The sequence below is a fragment of the Lampris incognitus genome, chromosome 21 (assembly GCF_029633865.1).
Source record: "Lampris incognitus isolate fLamInc1 chromosome 21, fLamInc1.hap2, whole genome shotgun sequence".
NCBI lineage: Eukaryota > Metazoa > Chordata > Actinopteri > Lampriformes > Lampridae > Lampris > Lampris incognitus.
Genome location: NC_079231.1, coordinates 26,687,214 through 26,714,279, shown reverse-complemented (window position 1 = coordinate 26,714,279; position 27,066 = coordinate 26,687,214). Strand labels below are relative to the sequence as shown.

The following is a 27,066-nucleotide window of genomic DNA, read 5'->3' as shown; positions in this document are numbered from 1 at the left end:
AGATATGGATGGATGCAAGGACGGATGGGTAGAAGGATGATTGATGGATGGTTAATTCTGAGAAAATGCGTACTCTCTTTATTCTTTGGTTCCTCTCCTAGGAGTCCTATTACGTGGAGATAGAGCTGCCTGCCAGAGTGGGTTTCAGCAGGGGGGAGATCCCCTACCTGATATTTTCACGAACTGAAGGACCCCACTACAGCGTCACCAGCAACCTGCAGAGTGTTAAAAACCTGTACCAGTAAGTCACAACAGACAGGCAGCAGCACCAGCTGTCAGTAGAAAACCTGTACCAGTAAGTCACAATAGACAATCAGCAGCACCAGCTGTCAGTAGACGAACCTGTACCAGTAAGTCACAACAGACAGTCAGCAGCACCAGCTGTCAGTAGAAAAACATGTACCAGTAAGTCACAATAGACAATCAGCAGCACCAGCTGTCAGTAGACGAACCTGTACCAGTAAGTCACAACAGACAGTCAGCAGCACCAGCTGTCAGTAGACAAACCTGTACCAGTAAGTCACAACAGACAGTAAGCAGCACCAGCTGTCAGTAACAAAAACCTGTACCAGTAAGTCGCAACAGACAGTCAGCAGCACCAGATGTCAGTAGACAAACCTGTACCAGAAAGTCACAATTGACAGTCAGCAGCACCAGCTGTCAGTAGACAAACCTGTACCAGTTAGTCACAACAGACAGTCAGCAGCACCAGCTGTCAGTAGACAAACCTGTACCAGTAAGTCACAACAGTCTGCAGCACCAGCTGTCAGTAGAAAAACCTGTACCAGTAAGTCACAACAGACAGTCAGCAGCACCAGCTTCAGTAGACAAACCTGTACCAGTAAGTCACAACAGACAGTCAGCAGCACCAGCTGTCAGTAGACAAACCTGTACCAGTAAGTCACAACAGTCTGCAGCACCAGCTGTCAGTAGACAAACCTGTACCAGTAAGTCACAACAGACAGTCAGCAGCACCAGCTGTCAGTAGACAAACCTGTACCAGTAAGTCACAACAGACGGTCAGCAGCACCAGCTGTCAGTAACAAAAACCTGTACCAGTAAGTCGCAACAGACAGTCAACAGCACCAGCTGTCAGTAGACGAACCTGTACCAGTAAGTCACAACAGACAGTCAGCAGCACCAGCTGTCAGTAGACAAACCTGTACCAGTAATTCACAACAGATGGTCAGCAGCACCAGCTGTCAATAGAAAAACCTGTACCAGTAAGTCACAACAGACAATCAGCAGCACCAGCTGTCAGTAGAAAAACCTGTACCAGTAAGTCGCAACAGACAGTCAGCAGCACCAGCTGTCAGTAGACAAACCTGTACCAGTAAGTCGCAACAGACAGTCAGCAGCACCAGCTGTCAGTAGACAAACCTGTACCAGTAAGTCGCAACAGACAGTCAGCAGCACCAGATGTCAGTAGAAAAACCTGTACCAGTAAGTCGCAACAGACAGTCAGCAGCACCAGATGTCAGTAGACAAACCTGTACCAGTAAGTCACAACAGACGGTCAGCAGCACCAGCTGTCAGTAGAAAAACCTGTAGCAGTAAGTCACAACAGACAGTCAGCAGCACCAGCTGTCAGTAGACAAACCTGTACCAGTAAGTCACAACAGACGGTCAGCAGCACCAGCTGTCAGTAGACAAACCTGTACCAGTAAGTCACAACAGACGGTCAGCAGCACCAGCTGTCAGTAGAAAAACCTGTAGCAGTAAGTCACAACAGACAGTCAGCAGCACCAGCTGTCAGTAGACAAACCTGTACCAGTAAGTCACAACAGACGGTCAGCAGCACCAGCTGTCAGTAGACAAACCTGTACCAGTAAGTCACAACAGACAGTCATCAGCACCAGCTGTCAGTAGAAAAACCTGTACCAGTAAGTCGCAACAGACAGTCAGCAGCACCAGCTGTCAGTAGACAAGCCTGTACCAGTAATTCACAACAGACAGTCAGCAGCACCAGCTGTCAGTAGAAAAACCTGTACCAGTAAGTCACAACAGACAGTCAGCAGCACCAGCTGTCAGTAGCCAAACCCGTACCAGTAAGTCACAACAGACGGTCAGCAGCACCAGATGTCAGTAGACAAACCTGTACCAGTAAGTCACAACAGACGGTCAGCAGCACCATCTGTCAGTAGAAAAACCTGTAGCAGTAAGTCACAACAGACAGTCAGCAGCACCAGCTGTCAGTAGACAAACCTGTACCAGTAAGTCACAACAGACGGTCAGCAGCACCAGCTGTCAGTAGACAAACCTGTACCAGTTAGTCACAACAGACAGTCATCAGCACCAGCTGTCAGTAGAAAAACCTGTACCAGTAAGTCACAACAGACAGTCAGCAGCACGAGCTGTCAGTAGCCAAACCTGTACCAGTAAGTCACAACAGACGGTCAGCAGCACCAGATGTCAGTAGACAAACCTGTACCAGTAAGTCGCAACAGACAGTCAGCAGCACCAGATGTCAGTAGAAAAACCTGTACCAGTAAGTCACAACAGACAGTCAGCAGCACCAGCTGTCAGTAGACAAACCTGTACCAGTAAGTCACAACAGATGGTCAGCAGCACCAGCTGTCAGTAGACAAACCTGTACCAGTAAGTCACAACAGACGGTCAGCAGCACCAGCTGTCAGTAGAAAAACCTGTAGCAGTAAGTCACAACAGACAGTCAGCAGCACCAGCTGTCAGTAGAAAAACCTGTACCAGTAAGTCGCAACAGACAGTCAGCAGCACCAGCTGTCAGTAGACAAACCTGTACCAGTAAGTCACAACAGATGGTCCGCAGCACCAGCTGTCAGTAGAAAAACCTGTACCAGTAAGTCACAACAGACAGTCAACAGCACCAGCTGTCAGTAGACAAACCTGTACCAGTAAGTCACAACAGTCAGTCATCAGCACCAGCTGTCAGTAGAAAAACCTGTACCAGTAAGTCGCAACAGACAGTCAGCAGCACCAGCTGTCAGTAGACAAACCTGTACCAGTAAGTCACAACAGACAGTCAGCAGCACCAGCTGTCAGTAGAAAAACCTGTACCAGTAAGTCACAACAGACAGTCATCAGCACCAGATGTCAGTAGAAAAACCTGTACCAGTAAGTCGCAACAGACAGTCAGCAGCACCAGCTGTCAGTAGACAAACCTGTACCAGTAAGTCACAACAGATGGTCCGCAGCACCAGCTGTCAGTAGAAAAGCCTGTACCAGTAAGTCACGACAGACAGTCAGCAGCACCAGCTGTCAGTAGACAAACCTGTACCAGTAAGTCACAACAGACAGTCAGCAGCACCAGCTGTCAGTAGACGAACCTGTACCAGGAAGTCACAACAGATGGTCAGCAGCACCAGCTGTGAGTAGACAAACCTGTACCAGTAAGTCACAACAGACGGTCAGCAGCACCAGCTGTCAGTAGAAAAACCTGTACCAGTAAGTCACAACAGACAGTCAGCAGCACCAGCTGTCAGTAGACAAACCTGTACCAGTAATTCACAACAGATGGTCAGCAGCACCAGCTGTCAATAGAAAAACCTGTACCAGTAAGTCACAACAGACAATCAGCAGCACCAGCTGTCAGTAGAAAAACCTGTACCAGTAAGTCGCAACAGACAGTCAGCAGCACCGGCTGTCAGTAGACAAACCTGTACCAGTAAGTCGCAACAGACAGTCAGCAGCACCAGCTGTCAGTAGACAAACCTGTACCAGTAAGTCGCAACAGACAGTCAGCAGCACCAGATGTCAGTAGAAAAACCTGTACCAGTAAGTCGCAACAGACAGTCAGCAGCACCAGATGTCAGTAGAAAAACCTGTACCAGTAAGTCACAACAGACAGTCAGCAGCACCAGCTGTCAGTAGAAAAACCTGTACCAGTAAGTCGCAACAGACGGTCAGCAGCACCAGCTGTCAGTAGACAAACCTGTACCAGTAAGTCGCAACAGACAGTCAGCTGCGCCAAATGTCAGTAGAAAAACTTGTACCAGTAAGTCAAAACAGACAGTCAGCAGCACCAGCTGTCAGTAGAAAAACCTGTACCAGTAAGTCACAACAGACGGTCAGCAGCACCAGCTGTCAGTAGACAAACCCGTACCAGTAAGTCACAACAGACGGTCAGCAGCACGAGCTGTCAGTAGAAAAACCCGTACCAGTAAGTCGCAACAGACAGTCAGCAGCACCAGATGTCAGTAGAAAAACCTGTACCAGTAAGTCGCAACAGACGGTCAGCAGCACCAGCTGTCAGTAGAAAAACCTGTACCAGTAAGTCGCAACAGACGGTCAGCAGCACCAGCTGTCAGTAGACAAACCTATACCAGTAAGTCGCAACAGACAGTCAGCAGCACCAGCTGTCAGTAGACAAACCTGTACCAGTAAGTCGCAACAGACAGTCAGCAGCACCAGCTGTCAGTAGAAAAACCTGTACCAGTAAGTCACAACAGACAGTCAGCAGCACCAGCTGTCAGTAGAAAAACCTGTACCAGTAAGTCACAACAGACGGTCAGCAGCACCAGCTGTCAGTAGACAAACCCGTACCAGTAAGTCGCAACAGACGGTCAGCAGCACCAGATGTCAGTAGACAAACCTGTACCAGTAAGTCGCAACAGACAGTCAGCAGCACCAGCTGTCAGTAGACGAACCTGTACCAGAAAGTCACAACAGATGGTCAGCAGCACCAGCTGTCAGTAGACAAACCTGTACCAGTAAGTCACAACAGACGGTCAGCAGCACCAGCTGTCAGTAGAAAAACCTGTAGCAGTAAGTCACAACAGACAGTCAGCAGCACCAGCTGTCAGTAGAAAAACCTGTACCAGTAAGTCGCAACAGACAGTCAGCAGCACCAGCTGTCAGCAGACAAACCTGTACCAGTAAGTCACAACAGATGGTCCGCAGCACCAGCTGTCAGTAGAAAAACCTGTACCAGTAAGTCACAACAGACAGTCAACAGCACCAGCTGTCAGTAGACAAACCTGTACCAGTAAGTCACAACAGTCAGTCATCAGCACCAGCTGTCAGTAGAAAAACCTGTACCAGTAAGTCGCAACAGACAGTCAGCAGCACCAGCTGTCAGTAGACAAACCTGTACCAGTAAGTCACAACAGACAGTCAGCAGCACCAGCTGTCAGTAGAAAAACCTGTACCAGTAAGTCACAACAGACAGTCATCAGCACCAGATGTCAGTAGAAAAACCTGTACCAGTAAGTCGCAACAGACAGTCAGCAGCACCAGCTGTCAGTAGACAAACCTGTACCAGTAAGTCACAAAAGACGGTCCGCAACACCAGCTGTCAGTAGAAAAGCCTGTACCAGTAAGTCACGACAGACAGTCAGCAGCACCAGCTGTCAGTAGACAAACCTGTACCAGTAAGTCACAACAGACAGTCAGCAGCACCAGCTGTCAGTAGACGAACCTGTACCAGGAAGTCACAACAGATGGTCAGCAGCACCAGCTGTGAGTAGACAAACCTGTACCAGTAAGTCACAACAGACGGTCAGCAGCACCAGCTGTCAGTAGAAAAACCTGTACCAGTAAGTCACAACAGACAGTCAGCAGCACCAGCTGTCAGTAGACAAACCTGTACCAGTAATTCACAACAGATGGTCAGCAGCACCAGCTGTCAATAGAAAAACCTGTACCAGTAAGTCACAACAGACAATCAGCAGCACCAGCTGTCAGTAGAAAAACCTGTACCAGTAAGTCGCAACAGACAGTCAGCAGCACCAGCTGTCAGTAGACAAACCTGTACCAGTAAGTCGCAACAGACAGTCAGCAGCACCAGCTGTCAGTAGACAAACCTGTACCAGTAAGTCGCAACAGACAGTCAGCAGCACCAGATGTCAGTAGACAAACCTGTACCAGTAAGTCGCAACAGACAGTCAGCAGCACCAGCTGTCAGTAGACAAACCTGTACCAGTAAGTCACAACAGATGGTCCGCAGCACCAGCTGTCAGTAGAAAAACCTGTACCAGTAAGTCACAACAGACAGTCAACAGCACCAGCTGTCAGTAGACAAACCTGTACCAGTAAGTCACAACAGTCAGTCATCAGCACCAGCTGTCAGTAGAAAAACCTGTACCAGTAAGTCGCAACAGACAGTCAGCAGCACCAGCTGTCAGTAGACAAACCTGTACCAGTAAGTCACAACAGACAGTCAGCTGCACCAGCTGTCAGTAGAAAAACCTGTACCAGTAAGTCACAACAGACAGTCATCAGCACCAGATGTCAGTAGAAAAACCTGTACCAGTAAGTCGCAACAGACAGTCAGCAGCACCAGCTGTCAGTAGACAAACCTGTACCAGTAAGTCACAACAGATGGTCCGCAGCACCAGCTGTCAGTAGAAAAGCCTGTACCAGTAAGTCACGACAGACAGTCAGCAGCACCAGCTGTCAGTAGACAAACCTGTACCAGTAAGTCACAACAGACAGTCAGCAGCACCAGCTGTCAGTAGACGAACCTGTACCAGGAAGTCACAACAGATGGTCAGCAGCACCAGCTGTGAGTAGACAAACCTGTACCAGTAAGTCACAACAGACAGTCAGCAGCACCAGCTGTCAGTAGACGAACCTGTACCAGGAAGTCACAACAGATGGTCAGCAGCACCAGCTGTGAGTAGACAAACCTGTACCAGTAAGTCACAACAGACAATCAGCAGCACCAGCTGTCAGTAGAAAAACCTGTACCAGTAAGTCGCAACAGACAGTCAGCAGCACCAGCTGTCAGTAGACAAACCTGTACCAGTAAGTCGCAACAGACAGTCAGCAGCACCAGCTGTCAGTAGACAAACCTGTACCAGTAAGTCGCAACAGACAGTCAGCAGCACCAGATGTCAGTAGAAAAACCTGTACCAGTAAGTCGCAACAGACAGTCAGCAGCACCAGATGTCAGTAGAAAAACCTGTACCAGTAAGTCACAACAGACAGTCAGCAGCACCAGCTGTCAGTAGATAAACCTGTACCAGTAAGTCGCAACAGACGGTCAGCAGCACCAGCTGTCAGTAGACAAACCTGTACCAGTAAGTCGCAACAGACAGTCAGCTGCGCCAAATGTCAGTAGAAAAACTTGTACCAGTAAGTCAAAACAGACAGTCAGCAGCACCAGCTGTCAGTAGAAAAACCTGTACCAGTAAGTCACAACAGACGGTCAGCAGCACCAGCTGTCAGTAGACAAACCCGTACCAGTAAGTCACAACAGACGGTCAGCAGCACGAGCTGTCAGTAGAAAAACCCGTACCAGTAAGTCGCAACAGACAGTCAGCAGCACCAGATGTCAGTAGAAAAACCTGTACCAGTAAGTCGCAACAGACGGTCAGCAGCACCAGCTGTCAGTAGAAAAACCTGTACCAGTAAGTCGCAACAGACGGTCAGCAGCACCAGCTGTCAGTAGACAAACCTGTACCAGTAAGTCGCAACAGACAGTCAGCAGCACCAGCTGTCAGTAGACAAACCTGTACCAGTAAGTCGCAACAGACAGTCAGCAGCACCAGCTGTCAGTAGAAAAACCTGTACCAGTAAGTCACAACAGACAGTCAGCAGCACCAGCTGTCAGTAGAAAAACCTGTACCAGTAAGTCACAACAGACGGTCAGCAGCACCAGCTGTCAGTAGACAAACCCGTACCAGTAAGTCGCAACAGACGGTCAGCAGCACCAGATGTCAGTAGACAAACCTGTACCAGTAAGTCGCAACAGACAGTCAGCAGCACCAGATGTCAGTAGAAAAACCTGTACCAGTAAGTCACAACAGACAGTCAGCAGCACCAGCTGTCAATAGACAAACCTGTACCAGTAAGTCACAACAGATGGTCAGCAGCACCAGCTGTCAGTAGACAAACCTGTACCAGTAAGTCACAACAGACAGTCAGCAGCACCAGATGTCAGTAGAAAAACCTGTACCAGTAAGTCACAACAGACAGTCAGCAGCACCAGCTGTCAGTAGAAAAACCTGTACCAGTAAGTCACAACAGACGGTCAGCAGCACCAGCTGTCAGTAGACAAACCTGTACCAGTAAGTCACAACAGACGGTCAGCAGCACCAGCTGTCAGTAGAAAAACCTGTACCAGTAAGTCGCAACAGACAGTCAGCAGCACCAGCTGTCAGTAGACAAACCTGTACCAGTAAGTCACAACAGACGGTCCGCAGCACCAGCTGTCAGTAGAAAAGCCTGTACCAGTAAGTCACGACAGACAGTCAGCAGCACCAGCTGTCAGTAGACAAACCTGTACCAGTAAGTCACAACCGACAGTCAGCAGCACCAGCTGTCAGTAGACGAACCTGTACCAGGAAGTCACAACAGATGGTCAGCAGCACCAGCTGTGAGTAGACAAACCTGTACCAGTAAGTCACAACAGACAGTCAGCAGCACCAGCTGTCAGTAGACAAACCTGTACCAGTAATTCACAACAGATGGTCAGCAGCACCAGCTGTCAATAGAAAAACCTGTACCAGTAAGTCACAACAGACAATCAGCAGCACCAGCTGTCAGTAGAAAAACCTGTACCAGTAAGTCGCAACAGACAGTCAGCAGCACCAGCTGTCAGTAGACAAACCTGTACCAGTAAGTCGCAACAGACAGTCAGCAGCACCAGCTGTCAGTAGACAAACCTGTACCAGTAAGTCGCAACAGACAGTCAGCAGCACCAGATGTCAGTAGAAAAACCTGTACCAGTAAGTCGCAACAGACAGTCAGCAGCACCAGCTGTCAGTAGACAAACCTGTACCAGTAAGTCGCAACAGACGGTCAGCAGCACCAGCTGTCAGTAGACAAACCTGTACCAGTAAGTCGCAACAGACAGTCAGCTGCGCCAAATGTCAGTAGAAAAACTTGTACCAGTAAGTCAAAACAGACAGTCAGCAGCACCAGCTGTCAGTAGAAAAACCTGTACCAGTAAGTCACAACAGACGGTCAGCAGCACCAGCTGTCAGTAGACAAACCCGTACCAGTAAGTCACAACAGACGGTCAGCAGCACGAGCTGTCAGTAGAAAAACCCGTACCAGTAAGTCGCAACAGACAGTCAGCAGCACCAGATGTCAGTAGAAAAACCTGTACCAGTAAGTCGCAACAGACGGTCAGCAGCACCAGCTGTCAGTAGAAAAACCTGTACCAGTAAGTCGCAACAGACGGTCAGCAGCACCAGCTGTCAGTAGACAAACCTGTACCAGTAAGTCGCAACAGACAGTCAGCAGCACCAGCTGTCAGTAGACAAACCTGTACCAGTAAGTCGCAACAGACAGTCAGCAGCACCAGCTGTCAGTAGAAAAACCTGTACCAGTAAGTCACAACAGACAGTCAGCAGCACCAGCTGTCAGTAGAAAAACCTGTACCAGTAAGTCACAACAGACGGTCAGCAGCACCAGCTGTCAGTAGACAAACCCGTACCAGTAAGTCGCAACAGACGGTCAGCAGCACCAGATGTCAGTAGACAAACCTGTACCAGTAAGTCGCAACAGACAGTCAGCAGCACCAGATGTCAGTAGAAAAACCTGTACCAGTAAGTCACAACAGACAGTCAGCAGCACCAGCTGTCAATAGACAAACCTGTACCAGTAAGTCACAACAGATGGTCAGCAGCACCAGCTGTCAGTAGACAAACCTGTACCAGTAAGTCACAACAGACAGTCAGCAGCACCAGATGTCAGTAGACAAACCTGTACCAGTAAGTCGCAACAGACAGTCAGCAGCACCAGCTGTCAGTAGAAAAACCTGTACCAGTAAGTCACAACAGACGGTCAGCAGCACCAGCTGTCAGTAGACAAACCTGTACCAGTAAGTCACAACAGACGGTCAGCAGCACCAGCTGTCAGTAGAAAAACCTGTACCAGTAAGTCGCAACAGACAGTCAGCAGCACCAGCTGTCAGTAGACAAACCTGTACCAGTAAGTCACACCAGATGGTCCGCAGCACCAGCTGCCAGTAGAAAAACCTGTACCAGTAAGTCACAACAGACAGTCAGCAGCACCAGCTGTCAGTAGACAAACCTGTACCAGTAAGTCACAACAGACAGTCAGCAGCACCAGCTGTCAGTAGACAAACCTGTACCAGTAAGTCACAACAGACGGTCAGCAGCACCAGTTGTCAGTAGACAAACCTGTACCAGTAAGTCACAACAGACAGTCATCAGCACCAGCTGTCAGTAGAAAAACCTGTACCAGTAAGTCGCAACAGACAGTCAGCAGCACCAGCTGTCAGTAGACAAACCTGTACCAGTAAGTCACAACAGACAGTCAACAGCACCAGCTGTCAGTAGACAAACCTGTACCAGTAAGTCACAACAGACAGTCATCAGCACCAGCTGTCAGTAGAAAAACCTGTACCAGTAAGTCGCAACAGACAGTCAGCAGCACCAGCTGTCAGTAGACAAACCTGTACCAGTAAGTCACAACAGACAGTCAGCAGCACCAGCTGTCAGTAGAAAAACCTGTACCAGTAAGTCACAACAGACAGTCATCAGCACCAGATGTCAGTAGAAAAACCTGTACCAGTAAGTCGCAACAGACAGTCAGCAGCACCAGCTGTCAGTAGACAATCCTGTACCAGTAAGTCACAACAGACGGTCCGCAGCACCAGCTGTCAGTAGAAAAGCCTGTACCAGTAAGTCACGACAGACAGTCAGCAGCACCAGCTGTCAGTAGACAAACCTGTACCAGTAAGTCACAACAGACAGTCAGCAGCACCAGCTGTCAGTAGACGAACCTGTACCAGGAAGTCACAACAGATGGTCAGCAGCACCAGCTGTGAGTAGACAAACCTGTACCAGTAAGTCACAACAGACGGTCAGCAGCACCAGCTGTCAGTAGAAAAACCTGTACCAGTAAGTCACAACAGACAGTCAGCAGCACCAGCTGTCAGTAGACAAACCTGTACCAGTAATTCACAACAGACGGTCAGCAGCACCAGCTGTCAATAGAAAAACCTGTACCAGTAAGTCGCAACAGACAATCAGCAGCACCAGCTGTCAGTAGAAAAACCTGTACCAGTAAGTCGCAACAGACAGTCAGCAGCACCAGCTGTCAGTAGACAAACCTGTACCAGTAAGTCGCAACAGACAGTCAGCAGCACCAGCTGTCAGTAGACAAACCTGTACCAGTAAGTCGCAACAGACAGTCAGCAGCACCAGATGTCAGTAGAAAAACCTGTACCAGTAAGTCGCAACAGACAGTCAGCAGCACCAGATGTCAGTAGAAAAACCTGTACCAGTAAGTCGCAACAGACAGTCAGCAGCACCAGCTGTCAGTAGAAAAACCTGTACCAGTAAGTCACAACAGACAGTCAGCAGCACCAGCTGTCAGTAGAAAAACCTGTACCAGTAAGTCGCAACAGACGGTCAGCAGCACCAGCTGTCAGTAGACAAACCTGTACCAGTAAGTCACAACAGACGGTCAGCAGCACCAGCTGTCAGTAGACAAACCTGTACCAGTAAGTCACAACAGACGGTCAGCAGCACCAGATGTCAGTAGAAAAACCCGTACCAGTAAGTCGCAACAGACGGTCAGCAGCACCAGATGTCAGTAGAAAAACCTGTACCAGTAAGTCGCAACAGACGGTCAGCAGCACCAGCTGTCAGTAGAAAAACCTGTACCAGTAAGTCACAACAGACGGTCAGCAGCACCAGCTGTCAGTAGACAAACCTGTACCAGTAAGTCACAACAGACAGTCAGCAGCACCAGCTGTCAGTAGACAAACCTGTACCAGTAAGTCGCAACAGACAGTCAGCAGCACCAGCTGTCAGTAGAAAAACCTGTACCAGTAAGTCACAACAGACAGTCAGCAGCACCAGCTGTCAGTAGAAAAACCTGTACCAGTAAGTCACAACAGACGGTCAGCAGCACCAGCTGTCAGTAGACAAACCCGTACCGGTACGTCGCAACAGACGGTCAGCAGCACCAGATGTCAGTAGACAAACCTGTACCAGTAAGTCGCAACAGACAGTCAGCAGCACCAGATGTCAGTAGAAAAACCTGTACCAGTAAGTCACAACAGACAGTCAGCAGCACCAGCTGTCAATAGACAAACCTGTACCAGTAAGTCACAACAGATGGTCAGCAGCACCAGCTGTCAGTAGACAAACCTGTACCAGTAAGTCACAACAGACAGTCAGCAGCACCAGATGTCAGTAGAAAAACCTGTACCAGTAAGTCACAACAGACAGTCAGCAGCACCAGCTGTCAGTAGAAAAACTTGTACCAGTAAGTCGCAACAGATGGTCAGCAGCACCAGCTGTCAGTAGACAAACCTGTACCAGTAAGTCACAACAGACGGTCAGCAGCACCAGCTGTCAGTAGAAAAACCTGTACCAGTAAGTCGCAACAGACAGTCAGCAGCACCAGCTGTCAGTAGACAAACCTGTACCAGTAAGTCACGCCAGATGGTCCGCAGCACCAGCTGCCAGTAGAAAAACCTGTACCGGTAAGTCACAACAGACAGTCAGCAGCACCAGCTGTCAGTAGACAAACCTGTACCAGTAAGTCACAACAGACAGTCAGCAGCACCAGCTGTCAGTAGACAAACCTGTACCAGTAAGTCACAACAGACAGTCAGCAGCACCAGCTGTCAGTAGACAAACCTGTACCAGTAAGTCACAACAGACGGTCAGCAGCACCAGCTGTCAGTAGACAAACCTGTACCAGTAAGTCACAACAGACAGTCATCAGCACCAGCTGTCAGTAGAAAAACCTGTACCAGTAAGTCGCAACAGACAGTCAGCAGCACCAGCTGTCAGTAGACAAACCTGTACCAGTAAGTCACGCCAGATGGTCCGCAGCACCAGCTGCCAGTAGAAAAACCTGTTCCAGTAAGTCACAACAGACAGTCAGCAGCACCAGCTGTCAGTAGACAAACCTGTACCAGTAAGTCACAACAGACGGTCAGCAGCACCAGCTCTCAGTAGACAAACCTGTACCAGTAAGTCACAACAGACAGTCATCAGCACCAGCTGTCAGTAGAAAAACCTGTACCAGTAAGTCGCAACAGACAGTCAGCAGCACCAGCTGTCAGTAGACAAACCTGTACCAGTAAGTCGCAACAGACAGTCAGCAGCACCAGATGTCAGTAGAAAAACCTGTACCAGTAAGTCGCAACAGACAGTCAGCAGCACCAGCTGTCAGTAGACAAACCTGTACCAGTAAGTCACAACAGACGGTCAGCAGCACCAGCTGTCAGTAGACAAACCTGTACCAGTAAGTCACAACAGATGGTCAGCAGCACCAGCTGTCAGTAGACAAACCTGTACCAGTAAGTCACAACAGACGGTCAGTAGCACCAGCTGTCAGTAGACAAACCTGTACCAGTAAGTCACAACAGACAGTCATCAGCACCAGCTGTCAGTAGAAAAACCTGTACCAGTAAGTCGCAACAGACAGTCAGCAGCACCAGCTGTCAGTAGACAAACCTGTACCAGTAAGTCACGCCAGATGGTCCGCAGCACCAGCTGCCAGTAGAAAAACCTGTACCAGTAAGTCACAACAGACAGTCAGCAGCACCAGCTGTCAGTAGACAAACCTGTACCAGTAAGTCACAACAGACGGTCAGCAGCACCAGCTGTCAGTAGACAAACCTGTACCAGTAAGTCACAACAGACAGTCATCAGCACCAGCTGTCAGTAGAAAAACCTGTACCGGTAAGTCGCAACAGACAGTCAGCAGCACCAGCTGTCAGTAGACAAACCTGTACCAGTAAGTCGCAACAGACAGTCAGCAGCACCAGATGTCAGTAGAAAAACCTGTACCAGTAAGTCGCAACAGACAGTCAGCAGCACCAGCTGACAGTAGAAAAACCTGTACCAGTAAGTCACAACAGACAGTCAGCAGCACCAGCTGTCAGTAGACAAACCTGTACCAGTAAGTCACAACAGACGGTCAGCAGCACCAGCTGTCAGTAGACAAACCTGTACCAGTAAGTCGCAACAGACAGTCAGCAGCACCAGCTGTCAGTAGAAAAACCTGTACCAGTAAGTCACAACAGACAGTCAGCAGCACCAGCTGTCAGTAGAAAAACCTGTACCAGTAAGTCACAACAGACGGTCAGCAGCACCAGCTGTCAGTAGACAAACCTGTACCAGTAAGTCGCAACAGACAGTCAGCAGCACGAGCTGTCAGTAGACAAACCCGTACCAGTAAGTCACAACAGACGGTCAGCAGCACCAGATGTCAGTAGAAAAACCCGTACCAGTAAGTCGCAACAGACAGTCAGCAGCACCAGATGTCAGTAGAAAAACCTGTACCAGTAAGTCGCAACAGACAGTCAGCAGCACCAGCTGTCAGTAGACAAACCTGTACCAGTAAGTCACAACAGACAGTCAGCAGCACCAGCTGTCAGTAGAAAAACCTGTACCAGTAAGTCACAACAGACGGTCAGCAGCACCAGCTGTCAGTAGACAAACCCGTACCAGTAAGTCACAACAGATGGTCAGCCGCACCTGATGTCAGTAGACAAACCTGTACCAGTAAGTCGCAACAGACAGTCAGCAGCACCAGATGTCAGTAGAAAAACCTGTACCAGTAAGTCACAACAGACAGTCAGCAGCACCAGCTGTCAATAGACAAACCCGTACCAGTAAGTCACAACAGACGGTCAGCAGCACCAGCTGTCAGTAGACAAACCTGTACCAGTAAGTCACAACAGACAGTCAGCAGCACCAGATGTCAGTAGAAAAACCTGTACCAGTAAGTCACAACAGACAGTCAGCAGCACCAGCTGTCAGTAGAAAAACCTGTACCAGTAAGTCACAACAGATGGTCAGCAGCACCAGCTGTCAGTAGACAAACCTGTACCAGTAAGTCACAACAGACGGTCAGCAGCACCAGCTGTCAGTAGAAAAACCTGTACCAGTAAGTCACAACAGACAGTCAGCAGCACCAGCTGTCAGTAGAAAAACCTGTACCAGTAAGTCACAACAGACAGTCAGCAGCACCAGCTGTCAGTAGACGAACCTGTACCAGTAAGTCACAACAGATGGTCAGCAGCACCAGCTGTCAGTAGACAAACCTGTACCAGTAAGTCACAACAGACGGTCAGCAGCACCAGCTGTCAGTAGAAAAACCTGTACCAGTAAGTCACAACAGACAGTCAGCAGCACCAGCTGTCAGTAGAAAAACCTGTACCAGTAAGTCACAACAGACGGTCAGCAGCACCAGCTGTCAGTAGACGAACCTGTACCAGTAAGTCACAACAGATGGTCAGCAGCACCAGCTGTCAGTAGACAAACCTGTACCAGTAAGTCACAACAGACGGTCAGCAGCACCAGCTGTCAGTAGAAAAACCTGTACCAGTAAGTCACAACAGACAGTCAGCAGCACCAGCTGTCAGTAGAAAAACCTGTACCAGTAAGTCGCAACAGACAGTCAGCAGCACCAGATGTCAGTAGAAAAACCTGTACCAGTAAGTCGCAACAGACAGTCAGCAGCACCAGCTGTCAGTAGAAAAACCTGTACCAGTAAGTCACAACAGACAGTCAGCAGCACCAGCTGTCAGTAGACAAACCTGTACCAGTAAGTCACAACAGACGGTCAGCAGCACCAGCTGTCAGTAGACAAACCTGTACCAGTAAGTCGCAACAGACAGTCAGCAGCACCAGCTGTCAGTAGAAAAACCTGTACCAGTAAGTCACAACAGACAGTTAGCAGCACCAGCTGTCAGTAGAAAAACCTGTACCAGTAAGTCACAACAGACGGTCAGCAGCACCAGCTGTCAGTAGACAAACCTGTACCAGTAAGTCGCAACAGACAGTCAGCAGCACGAGCTGTCAGTAGACAAACCCGTACCAGTAAGTCACAACAGACGGTCAGCAGCACCAGATGTCAGTAGAAAAACCCGTACCAGTAAGTCGCAACAGACCGTCAGCAGCACCAGATGTCAGTAGAAAAACCTGTACCAGTAAGTCACAACAGACGGTCAGCAGCACCAGCTGTCAGTAGACAAACCTGTACCAGTAAGTCACAACAGACAGTCAGCAGCACCAGCTGTCAATAGACAAACCTGTACCAGTAAGTCACAACAGATGGTCAGCAGCACCAGCTGTCAGTAGACAAACCTGTACCAGTAAGTCACAACAGACAGTCAGCAGCACCAGCTGTCAGTAGACAAACCTGTACCAGTAAGTCACAACAGACAGTCAGCAGCACCAGCTGTCAGTAGACAAACCTGTACCAGTAAGTCACAACAGACGGTCAGCAGCACCAGTTGTCAGTAGACAAACCTGTACCAGTAAGTCACAACAGACAGTCATCAGCACCAGCTGTCAGTAGAAAAACCTGTACCAGTAAGTCGCAACAGACAGTCAGCAGCACCAGTTGTCAGTAGACAAACCTGTACCAGTAAGTCACAACAGACAGTCATCAGCACCAGCTGTCAGTAGAAAAACCTGTACCAGTAAGTCGCAACAGACAGTCAGCAGCACCAGCTGTCAGTAGACAAACCTGTACCAGTAAGTCACAACAGACAGTCAACAGCACCAGCTGTCAGTAGACAAACCTGTACCAGTAAGTCACAACAGACAGTCATCAGCACCAGCTGTCAGTAGAAAAACCTGTACCAGTAAGTCGCAACAGACAGTCAGCAGCACCAGCTGTCAGTAGACAAACCTGTACCAGTAAGTCACAACAGACAGTCAGCAGCACCAGCTGTCAGTAGAAAAACCTGTACCAGTAAGTCACAACAGACAGTCATCAGCACCAGATGTCAGTAGAAAAACCTGTACCAGTAAGTCGCAACAGACAGTCAGCAGCACCAGCTGTCAGTAGACAATCCTGTACCAGTAAGTCACAACAGACGGTCCGCAGCACCAGCTGTCAGTAGAAAAGCCTGTACCAGTAAGTCACGACAGACAGTCAGCAGCACCAGCTGTCAGTAGACAAACCTGTACCAGTAAGTCACAACAGACAGTCAGCAGCACCAGCTGTCAGTAGACGAACCTGTACCAGGAAGTCACAACAGATGGTCAGCAGCACCAGCTGTGAGTAGACAAACCTGTACCAGTAAGTCACAACAGACGGTCAGCAGCACCAGCTGTCAGTAGAAAAACCTGTACCAGTAAGTCACAACAGACAGTCAGCAGCACCAGCTGTCAGTAGACAAACCTGTACCAGTAATTCACAACAGACGGTCAGCAGCACCAGCTGTCAATAGAAAAACCTGTACCAGTAAGTCGCAACAGACAATCAGCAGCACCAGCTGTCAGTAGAAAAACCTGTACCAGTAAGTCGCAACAGACAGTCAGCAGCACCAGCTGTCAGTAGACAAACCTGTACCAGTAAGTCGCAACAGACAGTCAGCAGCACCAGCTGTCAGTAGACAAACCTGTACCAGTAAGTCGCAACAGACAGTCAGCAGCACCAGATGTCAGTAGAAAAACCTGTACCAGTAAGTCGCAACAGACAGTCAGCAGCACCAGATGTCAGTAGAAAAACCTGTACCAGTAAGTCGCAACAGACAGTCAGCAGCACCAGCTGTCAGTAGAAAAACCTGTACCAGTAAGTCACAACAGACAGTCAGCAGCACCAGCTGTCAGTAGAAAAACCTGTACCAGTAAGTCGCAACAGACGGTCAGCAGCACCAGCTGTCAGTAGACAAACCTGTACCAGTAAGTCACAACAGACGGTCAGCAGCACCAGCTGTCAGTAGACAAACCTGTACCAGTAAGTCACAACAGACGGTCAGCAGCACCAGATGTCAGTAGAAAAACCCGTACCAGTAAGTCGCAACAGACGGTCAGCAGCACCAGATGTCAGTAGAAAAACCTGTACCAGTAAGTCGCAACAGACGGTCAGCAGCACCAGCTGTCAGTAGAAAAACCTGTACCAGTAAGTCACAACAGACGGTCAGCAGCACCAGCTGTCAGTAGACAAACCTGTACCAGTAAGTCACAACAGACAGTCAGCAGCACCAGCTGTCAGTAGACAAACCTGTACCAGTAAGTCGCAACAGACAGTCAGCAGCACCAGCTGTCAGTAGAAAAACCTGTACCAGTAAGTCACAACAGACAGTCAGCAGCACCAGCTGTCAGTAGAAAAACCTGTACCAGTAAGTCACAACAGACGGTCAGCAGCACCAGCTGTCAGTAGACAAACCCGTACCGGTACGTCGCAACAGACGGTCAGCAGCACCAGATGTCAGTAGACAAACCTGTACCAGTAAGTCGCAACAGACAGTCAGCAGCACCAGATGTCAGTAGAAAAACCTGTACCAGTAAGTCACAACAGACAGTCAGCAGCACCAGCTGTCAATAGACAAACCTGTACCAGTAAGTCACAACAGATGGTCAGCAGCACCAGCTGTCAGTAGACAAACCTGTACCAGTAAGTCACAACAGACAGTCAGCAGCACCAGATGTCAGTAGAAAAACCTGTACCAGTAAGTCACAACAGACAGTCAGCAGCACCAGCTGTCAGTAGAAAAACTTGTACCAGTAAGTCGCAACAGATGGTCAGCAGCACCAGCTGTCAGTAGACAAACCTGTACCAGTAAGTCACAACAGACGGTCAGCAGCACCAGCTGTCAGTAGAAAAACCTGTACCAGTAAGTCGCAACAGACAGTCAGCAGCACCAGCTGTCAGTAGACAAACCTGTACCAGTAAGTCACGCCAGATGGTCCGCAGCACCAGCTGCCAGTAGAAAAACCTGTACCGGTAAGTCACAACAGACAGTCAGCAGCACCAGCTGTCAGTAGACAAACCTGTACCAGTAAGTCACAACAGACAGTCAGCAGCACCAGCTGTCAGTAGACAAACCTGTACCAGTAAGTCACAACAGACAGTCAGCAGCACCAGCTGTCAGTAGACAAACCTGTACCAGTAAGTCACAACAGACGGTCAGCAGCACCAGCTGTCAGTAGACAAACCTGTACCAGTAAGTCACAACAGACAGTCATCAGCACCAGCTGTCAGTAGAAAAACCTGTACCAGTAAGTCGCAACAGACAGTCAGCAGCACCAGCTGTCAGTAGACAAACCTGTACCAGTAAGTCACGCCAGATGGTCCGCAGCACCAGCTGCCAGTAGAAAAACCTGTTCCAGTAAGTCACAACAGACAGTCAGCAGCACCAGCTGTCAGTAGACAAACCTGTACCAGTAAGTCACAACAGACGGTCAGCAGCACCAGCTCTCAGTAGACAAACCTGTACCAGTAAGTCACAACAGACAGTCATCAGCACCAGCTGTCAGTAGAAAAACCTGTACCAGTAAGTCGCAACAGACAGTCAGCAGCACCAGCTGTCAGTAGACAAACCTGTACCAGTAAGTCGCAACAGACAGTCAGCAGCACCAGATGTCAGTAGAAAAACCTGTACCAGTAAGTCGCAACAGACAGTCAGCAGCACCAGCTGTCAGTAGACAAACCTGTACCAGTAAGTCACAACAGACGGTCAGCAGCACCAGCTGTCAGTAGACAAACCTGTACCAGTAAGTCACAACAGATGGTCAGCAGCACCAGCTGTCAGTAGACAAACCTGTACCAGTAAGTCACAACAGACGGTCAGTAGCACCAGCTGTCAGTAGACAAACCTGTACCAGTAAGTCACAACAGACAGTCATCAGCACCAGCTGTCAGTAGAAAAACCTGTACCAGTAAGTCGCAACAGACAGTCAGCAGCACCAGCTGTCAGTAGACAAACCTGTACCAGTAAGTCACGCCAGATGGTCCGCAGCACCAGCTGCCAGTAGAAAAACCTGTACCAGTAAGTCACAACAGACAGTCAGCAGCACCAGCTGTCAGTAGACAAACCTGTACCAGTAAGTCACAACAGACGGTCAGCAGCACCAGCTGTCAGTAGACAAACCTGTACCAGTAAGTCACAACAGACAGTCATCAGCACCAGCTGTCAGTAGAAAAACCTGTACCGGTAAGTCGCAACAGACAGTCAGCAGCACCAGCTGTCAGTAGACAAACCTGTACCAGTAAGTCGCAACAGACAGTCAGCAGCACCAGATGTCAGTAGAAAAACCTGTACCAGTAAGTCGCAACAGACAGTCAGCAGCACCAGCTGACAGTAGAAAAACCTGTACCAGTAAGTCACAACAGACAGTCAGCAGCACCAGCTGTCAGTAGACAAACCTGTACCAGTAAGTCACAACAGACGGTCAGCAGCACCAGCTGTCAGTAGACAAACCTGTACCAGTAAGTCGCAACAGACAGTCAGCAGCACCAGCTGTCAGTAGAAAAACCTGTACCAGTAAGTCACAACAGACAGTCAGCAGCACCAGCTGTCAGTAGAAAAACCTGTACCAGTAAGTCACAACAGACGGTCAGCAGCACCAGCTGTCAGTAGACAAACCTGTACCAGTAAGTCGCAACAGACAGTCAGCAGCACGAGCTGTCAGTAGACAAACCCGTACCAGTAAGTCACAACAGACGGTCAGCAGCACCAGATGTCAGTAGAAAAACCCGTACCAGTAAGTCGCAACAGACAGTCAGCAGCACCAGATGTCAGTAGAAAAACCTGTACCAGTAAGTCGCAACAGACAGTCAGCAGCACCAGCTGTCAGTAGACAAACCTGTACCAGTAAGTCACAACAGACAGTCAGCAGCACCAGCTGTCAGTAGAAAAACCTGTACCAGTAAGTCACAACAGACGGTCAGCAGCACCAGCTGTCAGTAGACAAACCCGTACCAGTAAGTCACAACAGATGGTCAGCCGCACCTGATGTCAGTAGACAAACCTGTACCAGTAAGTCGCAACAGACAGTCAGCAGCACCAGATGTCAGTAGAAAAACCTGTACCAGTAAGTCACAACAGACAGTCAGCAGCACCAGCTGTCAATAGACAAACCCGTACCAGTAAGTCACAACAGACGGTCAGCAGCACCAGCTGTCAGTAGACAAACCTGTACCAGTAAGTCACAACAGACAGTCAGCAGCACCAGATGTCAGTAGAAAAACCTGTACCAGTAAGTCACAACAGACAGTCAGCAGCACCAGCTGTCAGTAGAAAAACCTGTACCAGTAAGTCACAACAGATGGTCAGCAGCACCAGCTGTCAGTAGACAAACCTGTACCAGTAAGTCACAACAGACGGTCAGCAGCACCAGCTGTCAGTAGAAAAACCTGTACCAGTAAGTCACAACAGACAGTCAGCAGCAGCAGCTGTCAGTAGAAAAACCTGTACCAGTAAGTCACAACAGACAGTCAGCAGCACCAGCTGTCAGTAGACGAACCTGTACCAGTAAGTCACAACAGATGGTCAGCAGCACCAGCTGTCAGTAGACAAACCTGTACCAGTAAGTCACAACAGACGGTCAGCAGCACCAGCTGTCAGTAGAAAAACCTGTACCAGTAAGTCACAACAGACAGTCAGCAGCACCAGCTGTCAGTAGAAAAACCTGTACCAGTAAGTCACAACAGACGGTCAGCAGCACCAGCTGTCAGTAGACGAACCTGTACCAGTAAGTCACAACAGATGGTCAGCAGCACCAGCTGTCAGTAGACAAACCTGTACCAGTAAGTCACAACAGACGGTCAGCAGCACCAGCTGTCAGTAGAAAAACCTGTACCAGTAAGTCACAACAGACAGTCAGCAGCACCAGCTGTCAGTAGAAAAACCTGTACCAGTAAGTCGCAACAGACAGTCAGCAGCACCAGATGTCAGTAGAAAAACCTGTACCAGTAAGTCGCAACAGACAGTCAGCAGCACCAGCTGTCAGTAGAAAAACCTGTACCAGTAAGTCACAACAGACAGTCAGCAGCACCAGCTGTCAGTAGACAAACCTGTACCAGTAAGTCACAACAGACGGTCAGCAGCACCAGCTGTCAGTAGACAAACCTGTACCAGTAAGTCGCAACAGACAGTCAGCAGCACCAGCTGTCAGTAGAAAAACCTGTACCAGTAAGTCACAACAGACAGTTAGCAGCACCAGCTGTCAGTAGAAAAACCTGTACCAGTAAGTCACAACAGACGGTCAGCAGCACCAGCTGTCAGTAGACAAACCTGTACCAGTAAGTCGCAACAGACAGTCAGCAGCACGAGCTGTCAGTAGACAAACCCGTACCAGTAAGTCACAACAGACGGTCAGCAGCACCAGATGTCAGTAGAAAAACCCGTACCAGTAAGTCGCAACAGACCGTCAGCAGCACCAGATGTCAGTAGAAAAACCTGTACCAGTAAGTCGCAACAGACAGTCAGCAGCACCAGCTGTCAGTAGAAAAACCTGTACCAGTAAGTCACAACAGACAGTCAGCAGCACCAGCTGTCAGTAGAAAAACCTGTACCAGTAAGTCACAACAGACGGTCAGCAGCACCAGCTGTCAGTAGACAAACCCGTACCAGTAAGTCACAACAGACGGTCAGCAGCACCAGATGTCAGTAGAAAAACCTGTACCAGTAAGTCGCAACAGACAGTCAGCAGCACCAGATGTCAGTAGAAAAACCTGTACCAGTAAGTCACAACAGACAGTCAGCAGCACCAGCTGTCAGTAGACAAACCTGTACCAGTAAGTCACAACAGACAGTCAGCAGCACCAGCTGTCAGTAGACAAACCTGTACCAGTAAGTCACAACAGACGGTCAGCAGCACCAGCTGTCAGTAGACAAACCTGTACCAGTAAGTCACAACAGACAGTCATCAGCACCAGCTGTCAGTAGAAAAACCTGTACCAGTAAGTCGCAACAGACAGTCAGCAGCACCAGCTGTCAGTAGACAAACCTGTACCAGTAAGTCACGCCAGATGGTCCGCAGCACCAGCTGCCAGTAGAAAAACCTGTACCAGTAAGTCACAACAGACAGTCAGCAGCACCAGCTGTCAGTAGACAAACCTGTACCAGTAAGTCACAACAGACGGTCAGCAGCACCAGCTGTCAGTAGACAAACCTGTACCAGTAAGTCACAACAGACAGTCATCAGCACCAGCTGTCAGTAGAAAAACCTGTACCAGTAAGTCGCAACAGACAGTCAGCAGCACCAGCTGTCAGTAGACAAACCTGTACCAGTAAGTCGCAACAGACAGTCAGCAGCACCAGATGTCAGTAGAAAAACCTGTACCAGTAAGTCGCAACAGACAGTCAGCAGCACCAGCTGTCAGTAGACAAACCTGTACCAGTAAGTCACAACAGACGGTCAGCAGCACCAGCTGTCAGTAGACAAACCTGTACCAGTAAGTCACAACAGATGGTCAGCAGCACCAGCTGTCAGTAGACAACCCTGTACCAGTAAGTCACAACAGACGGTCAGTAGCACCAGCTGTCAGTAGACAAACCTGTACCAGTAAGTCACAACAGACAGTCATCAGCACCAGCTGTCAGTAGAAAAACCTGTACCAGTAAGTCGCAACAGACAGTCAGCAGCACCAGCTGTCAGTAGACAAACCTGTACCAGTAAGTCACGCCAGATGGTCCGCAGCACCAGCTGCCAGTAGAAAAACCTGTACCAGTAAGTCACAACAGACAGTCAGCAGCACCAGCTGTCAGTAGACAAACCTGTACCAGTAAGTCACAACAGACGGTCAGCAGCACCAGCTGTCAGTAGACAAACCTGTACCAGTAAGTCACAACAGACAGTCATCAGCACCAGCTGTCAGTAGAAAAACCTGTACCAGTAAGTCGCAACAGACAGTCAGCAGCACCAGCTGTCAGTAGACAAACCTGTACCAGTAAGTCGCAACAGACAGTCAGCAGCACCAGATGTCAGTAGAAAAACCTGTACCAGTAAGTCGCAACAGACAGTCAGCAGCACCAGCTGACAGTAGAAAAACCTGTACCAGTAAGTCACAACAGACGGTCAGCAGCACCAGCTGTCAGTAGACAAACCTGTACCAGTAAGTCACAACAGACGGTCAGCAGCACCAGCTGTCAGTAGACAAACCTGTACCAGTAAGTCGCAACAGACAGTCAGCAGCACCAGCTGTCAGTAGAAAAACCTGTACCAGTAAGTCACAACAGACAGTCAGCAGCACCAGCTGTCAGTAGAAAAACCTGTACCAGTAAGTCACAACAGACGGTCAGCAGCACCAGCTGTCAGTAGACAAACCTGTACCAGTAAGTCGCAACAGACAGTCAGCAGCACGAGCTGTCAGTAGACAAACCTGTACCAGTAAGTCACAACAGACGGTCAGCAGCACCAGATGTCAGTAGAAAAACCCGTACCAGTAAGTCGCAACAGACAGTCAGCAGCACCAGATGTCAGTAGAAAAACCTGTACCAGTAAGTCGCAACAGACAGTCAGCAGCACCAGCTGTCAGTAGACAAACCTGTACCAGTAAGTCACAACAGACAGTCAGCAGCACCAGCTGTCAGTAGAAAAACCTGTACCAGTAAGTCACAACAGACGGTCAGCAGCACCAGCTGTCAGTAGACAAACCCGTACCAGTAAGTCACAACAGACGGTCAGCCGCACCTGATGTCAGTAGTCAAACCTGTACCAGTAAGTCGCAACAGACAGTCAGCAGCACCAGATGTCAGTAGAAAAACCTGTACCAGTAAGTCACAACAGACAGTCAGCAGCACCAGCTGTCAATAGACAAACCCGTACCAGTAAGTCACAACAGACGGTCAGCAGCACCAGCTGTCAGTAGACAAACCTGTACCAGTAAGTCACAACAGACAGTCAGCAGCACCAGATGTCAGTAGAAAAACCTGTACCAGTAAGTCACAACAGACAGTCAGCAGCACCAGCTGTCAGTAGAAAAACCTGTACCAGTAAGTCACAACAGATGGTCAGCAGCACCAGCTGTCAGTAGACAAACCTGTACCAGTAAGTCACAACAGACAGTCAGCAGCACCAGCTGTCAGTAGAAAAACCTGTACCAGTAAGTCGCAACAGACAGTCAGCAGCACCAGCTGTCAGTAGACAAACCTGTACCAGTAAGTCACGCCAGATGGTCCGCAGCACCAGCTGCCAGTAGAAAAACCTGTTCCAGTAAGTCACAACAGACAGTCAGCAGCACCAGCTGTCAGTAGACAAACCTGTACCAGTAAGTCACAACAGACGGTCAGCAGCACCAGCTGTCAGTAGACAAACCTGTACCAGTAAGTCACAACAGACAGTCATCAGCACCAGCTGTCAGTAGAAAAACCTGTACCAGTAAGTCGCAACAGACAGTCAGCAGCACCAGCTGTCAGTAGACAAACCTGTACCAGTAAGTCGCAACAGACAGTCAGCAGCACCAGATGTCAGTAGAAAAACCTGTACCAGTAAGTCGCAACAGACAGTCAGCAGCACCAGCTGTCAGTAGACAAACCTGTACCAGTAAGTCACAACAGACGGTCAGCAGCACCAGCTGTCAGTAGACAAACCTGTACCAGTAAGTCACAACAGATGGTCAGCAGCACCAGCTGTCAGTAGACAAACCTGTACCAGTAAGTCACAACAGACGGTCAGTAGCACCAGCTGTCAGTAGACAAACCTGTACCAGTAAGTCACAACAGACAGTCATCAGCACCAGCTGTCAGTAGAAAAACCTGTACCAGTAAGTCGCAACAGACAGTCAGCAGCACCAGCTGTCAGTAGACAAACCTGTACCAGTAAGTCACGCCAGATGGTCCGCAGCACCAGCTGCCAGTAGAAAAACCTGTACCAGTAAGTCACAACAGACAGTCAGCAGCACGAGCTGTCAGTAGACAAACCTGTACCAGTAAGTCACAACAGACGGTCAGCAGCACCAGCTGTCAGTAGACAAACCTGTACCAGTAAGTCACAACAGACAGTCATCAGCACCAGCTGTCAGTAGAAAAACCTGTACCGGTAAGTCGCAACAGACAGTCAGCAGCACCAGCTGTCAGTAGACAAACCTGTACCAGTAAGTCGCAACAGACAGTCAGCAGCACCAGATGTCAGTAGAAAAACCTGTACCAGTAAGTCGCAACAGACAGTCAGCAGCACCAGCTGACAGTAGAAAAACCTGTACCAGTAAGTCACAACAGACAGTCAGCAGCACCAGCTGTCAGTAGACAAACCTGTACCAGTAAGTCACAACAGACGGTCAGCAGCACCAGCTGTCAGTAGACAAACCTGTACCAGTAAGTCGCAACAGACAGTCAGCAGCACCAGCTGTCAGTAGAAAAACCTGTACCAGTAAGTCACAACAGACAGTCAGCAGCACCAGCTGTCAGTAGAAAAACCTGTACCAGTAAGTCACAACAGACGGTCAGCAGCACCAGCTGTCAGTAGACAAACCTGTACCAGTAAGTCGCAACAGACAGTCAGCAGCACGAGCTGTCAGTAGACAAACCCGTACCAGTAAGTCACAACAGACGGTCAGCAGCACCAGATGTCAGTAGAAAAACCCGTACCAGTAAGTCGCAACAGACAGTCAGCAGCACCAGATGTCAGTAGAAAAACCTGTACCAGTAAGTCGCAACAGACAGTCAGCAGCACCAGCTGTCAGTAGACAAACCTGTACCAGTAAGTCACAACAGACAGTCAGCAGCACCAGCTGTCAGTAGAAAAACCTGTACCAGTAAGTCACAACAGACGGTCAGCAGCACCAGCTGTCAGTAGACAAACCCGTACCAGTAAGTCACAACAGATGGTCAGCCGCACCTGATGTCAGTAGACAAACCTGTACCAGTAAGTCGCAACAGACAGTCAGCAGCACCAGATGTCAGTAGAAAAACCTGTACCAGTAAGTCACAACAGACAGTCAGCAGCACCAGCTGTCAATAGACAAACCCGTACCAGTAAGTCACAACAGACGGTCAGCAGCACCAGCTGTCAGTAGACAAACCTGTACCAGTAAGTCACAACAGACAGTCAGCAGCACCAGATGTCAGTAGAAAAACCTGTACCAGTAAGTCACAACAGACAGTCAGCAGCACCAGCTGTCAGTAGAAAAACCTGTACCAGTAAGTCACAACAGATGGTCAGCAGCACCAGCTGTCAGTAGACAAACCTGTACCAGTAAGTCACAACAGACGGTCAGCAGCACCAGCTGTCAGTAGAAAAACCTGTACCAGTAAGTCACAACAGAGAGTCAGCAGCACCAGCTGTCAGTAGACGAACCTGTACCAGTAAGTCACAACAGATGGTCAGCAGCACCAGCTGTCAGTAGACAAACCTGTACCAGTAAGTCACAACAGACGGTCAGCAGCACCAGCTGTCAGTAGAAAAACCTGTACCAGTAAGTCACAACAGACAGTCAGCAGCACCAGCTGTCAGTAGAAAAACC

The 27,066-nt window shown here is 49.2% G+C and overlaps 1 protein-coding gene across 1 annotated transcript in view; it reads left to right on the top strand.

Annotated features, from left to right (window-relative positions):
• nid2a (nidogen 2a (osteonidogen)) overlaps window positions 1-27,066 on the top strand; it is a 231,038-nt gene that overhangs the window by 44,544 nt on the left and 159,428 nt on the right. Inside the window, exon 5 of the mRNA XM_056301042.1 lies at window positions 102-241. Within this exon, the coding sequence (XP_056157017.1) occupies window positions 102-241 (140 nt within the window). The remainder of the gene's footprint in view (window positions 1-101; window positions 242-27,066) is intronic.